This window comes from Cyprinodon variegatus, unplaced genomic scaffold (assembly GCF_000732505.1).
Source record: "Cyprinodon variegatus isolate N-32 unplaced genomic scaffold, C_variegatus-1.0 Scaffold416, whole genome shotgun sequence".
In the NCBI taxonomy this organism is placed as follows: domain Eukaryota; kingdom Metazoa; phylum Chordata; class Actinopteri; order Cyprinodontiformes; family Cyprinodontidae; genus Cyprinodon; species Cyprinodon variegatus.
This window is the reverse complement of record NW_015150869.1, coordinates 619,850-623,924: the sequence shown is the minus strand read 5'-3', so window position 1 is coordinate 623,924 and position 4,075 is coordinate 619,850. Positions and strand designations below refer to the sequence as shown.

General features: G+C 36.7%; 1 protein-coding gene across 1 annotated transcript in view; it reads right to left on the bottom strand.

The window, feature by feature from the left end:
- Window positions 1–402: 402 nt before the first annotated feature.
- LOC107093251 (ras-related protein Rab-33B-like) overlaps window positions 403–4,075 on the bottom strand; it is a 6,086-nt gene continuing 2,413 nt past the window's right edge. The window contains exons 2-3 of the mRNA XM_015388191.1: window positions 1,870–2,048; window positions 403–879 (exon numbers count right to left, since the gene is read on the bottom strand). Coding sequence (XP_015243677.1) covers window positions 552–879; window positions 1,870–2,048 — 507 coding nt within the window. The 3' untranslated portion in view covers window positions 403–551. The remainder of the gene's footprint in view (window positions 880–1,869; window positions 2,049–4,075) is intronic.

Here is a 4,075-nt window from a genome sequence, read left to right as displayed (position 1 = left end):
CTCTAATCTTCACTGATTTTCATTAAACTGCATGCGAAGAGATGTAGATGCCTTCACTAACTTGAAAAAAGTTGGAGTTCTCATGCACTTCTTTGAAATGAGCGTGAAGGTTAAGGAAAAACTGATGGATCATGAATGAAATCTGCTTCAATAACTCTAGTTATAGAGCTGCATTATGTGGAAGTGGTTCTAGAACTCAGGTTCTACTGGTGAGGATCTTACTGAGGAAACGGCAAACACTCTGAGTGAGAAAACATTTCCAAACAATTCAAATTCCGAGGGAGACCACACAGGCTGAGAATAAACACACCACTGTACTGAAGGCTCACTGGGATGCTTATATTAACTGTCTTTTATTTTGAAACAATGGTAAACAATAAGATCACAAATAAACAGCACGTTTTCAAGGAAGGCATCAACTAGAAAAAAAAAGCTCTTTTTACAAAACATTTAGGCAATGATCAAAAATACAATTTTTACACTCATATTCTTAAAAATTAAAAAGCTTTAAAGTCCACATATTCTATCCAAAAAACAGAAAAGAGCCATGCTCAGCAGCAGGTCCACAGCTCTTTCTGCTGCTTTTTTTTGTGAACTTTAAAAGACCCACTGTAGGCTGGTGAGTTAGCCGTTAAAGGAGTTTTATGTCTCTTAAGTGTTGTACCAACAGCAGTAACAATGTCCTCCACTCCACTCTGCTGAAACATCTCCTCGACTTCACCTCGTCGACCATTTAGCTGTTTTTTAAGTGGGTTCTTGGCAGACGTCTCAAAGAAAACCATTGCATGAGTCTTGGCGAAGTTCATGGCCAGCTCCTGGCTCACCTGGCAACTGGTGCTGCTGGCGTTACGGAGGTCACTTTTATTCCCAATGAGGAACCTAAGGAAATATAACAATAAATTGAGTTATTGTGAGATACCTTATGTGGAGTTCCACAGGGCTTTGTGTTCGGGACAAAATTTTCTCTTTGGAAGGTCCCTTAAGGTTTGGAAAAACGTCCTACTTTACATATGTGCAGTAAACAGATGTCATCAAATTTTCTAAAATCCATGCTGGGCTAATGCAAGTAAACTATAATAAATTGGCTCTTGTTGAATTATCAGAATAGATTTACCTGCAGGAAAAATGCAAATGAAATTTAAAAAAAAAATTGAAACTGACTATTGGAATTGGTAAAAATAATCAATATTTTACTTTCATCAAACTGAGATCAATTGTAAAGTTTGCAGCTGTTCAGAGGAGGCCTAAATTATTAAATATATCTACATGGATTTTTTTAAATAATGAAATCTGGTTAAAGTTTCCAACAACTACTTAAACTATTAAATCTGTGGCAAAAACCTGAGAGAAAAACCAAGATCAAATCCTGTTTATCATTTAATGAACCAAAGCAATAAAAATAACAAAAACAAAAATATCATTTTATTATATGGTTACATTTTTTTGTTTATTATTTTCATATTTTTTAACTGTACTGCTGCTAAAATTATATGTTGATCATGTTAGAATCAAACTGGACCCTACATAGTTGAAGAGCTGGACTGTGAGTGAATTTAAGGTTCAAAGGTCACCTTCTGTACAGCAGCTCATTGATTTTACACTAAATCAATGTTGGTACACGAAATTAAATCAATCTACTCAAGGTTTGTGCTTAGTTATCCTAACTGCAGCCAAACAAGCAGGTCTTTTTTACACAGTGATCAAACTAACTGCTTTGTCTTATATTAGAGACATTTAATTTTGTTAGTTTTTATTTTTGTTTTTTATATGTGTGAAATAAAAAACATTTCATTGTAATTTTCTTAAATCCATTACAGTAAATCGGATTTGTTTTTATTGCATTTCAGTGACTTTACTTCACCACCTTACCGAGGTATTTCGTGACCCAGAGAGTTCTGCCGGCACTCCTCCACCCAGGCACCCAGCCCGTTAAAACTGGCCGGACAGGTGACGTCATAAACGAAAAGCACGGCGTGGACGTTCCGATAGTAATGCTGCACCAAGGACTTCCTGAAGCGCTCCTGACCTGCAGTGTCCCACAGCTGGAGCTGATCAGTAACATGGGAAACAAAAAACAGAAGATGGGAGTGAGGAGATGGCTGCAAGAGACTGAACCCTTTTTTTTTTTTTTAAACATGGATACGGATGAGGGCAACAAGGAGAAGGAAACATGTTTTGACATATTTCAGAGCAGGCAGAGAACAGTGAGTCATCTCGGATAGCGAGCAAAGGAACAAAAACTTTGACTTTGGCCTGGAGAACAGTCGTTATCCAAGCCTGTTTCTCTTCAAATCAATACTTTCATCAATATGTTTTTCTCAGGGCTTGATAGGAATCAACAACTTCATAAAAAACTAGGCTGCTCTGTTCCACACTAGGAAATCAGAGTACTAAGATAATGAGTAAACTAAAGGACAATCCTCTCTGTTTTGCCATTCCACAGGAAACTTATGAAGCTCTTAGAATAAGTTTCGAAGGAAAAATCCTCTAATGGTTTTAGCTGACTATAAAAGAAACTTCCTTTCACTTTGCAGCATTACATTGCTCTCCATGAGGCCTTTTCTCACAGTTTAAAGACTTAAAAGTCACCATCTGAGAGAAAACATGGATGTTCTGTAAATGACCCAGTCCAGTATCCCGGTCTGCAGTCTTTCTTCCTGGTGATAACTTCCCAGCTTGTTTTTTCTAAAGCCTTTTCTCTCCCCCAGTTCATTTATTCTGAAGTTGCTGAAATGCTACCCTGTGAACCAGTGAAATTCTTATTAATCAGCTTTGGAGCAAATTCGAGGTCAGGGTGGCTCTAAATTGTTCTGTATATATTTTTCTTATCTTTTAATTTTCTGGTTCAGAGTACCGGCCATCTCCATGGAATGATGCTGCCACCACTATGTTTAAGCACACAGACATTATCTAAATATATAATTTACTAAGAATCTGTGTTTGCATTGTCGTCTTTTTGTCCAACATTTCATTCTCAGTTTGTGAATAAGGGACACAGGTCTAATTTGATTTTCTTCTTGCAGCTCTGACATCTCCACAGGACTAAACTAAACAAGCACTGAAGGTTTTTTCATTCTGGTGATAAGACAATTGTTAATGACTGTTAGATCACACTACTATGGGAATAAATGTAATTAAATATACCCTTTCCTTCTCCATACCAACTCTGTCTGATCTAAGGAAATGCTCAACAAATATCAGAAATAAACCTTCCCAAACCTAATCTATTAAAGATGTCTATTTACGTTTTACTTTTATTAAAGTGTTAGATTTCCTTTTTTCTTTTTTAGACTGATTGGGACAGGATGTTTTTCACCATAAATATTGTTTTCTTGCATGATCTGTTGAAGAATGGCCCATTCATACATGCAAACAGAACAGCTTAACTCAACAGTGTGGTAGTTTAATCCTAAAACATAATTTAAAGTCATCTCCTGGATCTTGCACTGCAAAGAAGCAAACGAGCCAATCTTATTTTGAACCAAATAACTTAGCTTTACTACCGAAGAGGATATGGTAACAAAGATAAAATGCAGTATATTCGCTAAAAATGTTTGATAACTGACCAAGAGGAAGAAGCAGGTGAAGTAGAAACAGAAATCTTGAGAATTAGGTTTGAAAAACTAGATCTCCAGTTCTAAAGATGGTAGCTCTGGAGGAGCTGCAGAGAAGCACAGTTAAGGGGGTGAAATCTGTTGACAGGATAACTATTCAGTTGTGGATTTTACAAATTTAACTTTAATGGTTGAATTGGACAACGAAAACCATTGCTGAGAAAAAGGTTGTAAAAAGTTCTGTAATGTTTGCCTCCACACATGTAGGGACACAGAAGGAGCTCTGGTCAGATGAGACCAACGGTTAACATCCGTCGATTAAATCATTTTCACTTCCGATAGGATACCGATATTGCAGCTTTAAGAATTGTCCGATACCCATATTGACCCGATACGATTTTAGCATGAAGAATACCGACTTTCATTATTTATTTTATACTGTAGAACGTTAGGAAAGGCTTGATCAAGTCACTAAAGCAGGGAACCAAAGTCAGCATCAAAGGTATTATTTAACCGGTGAG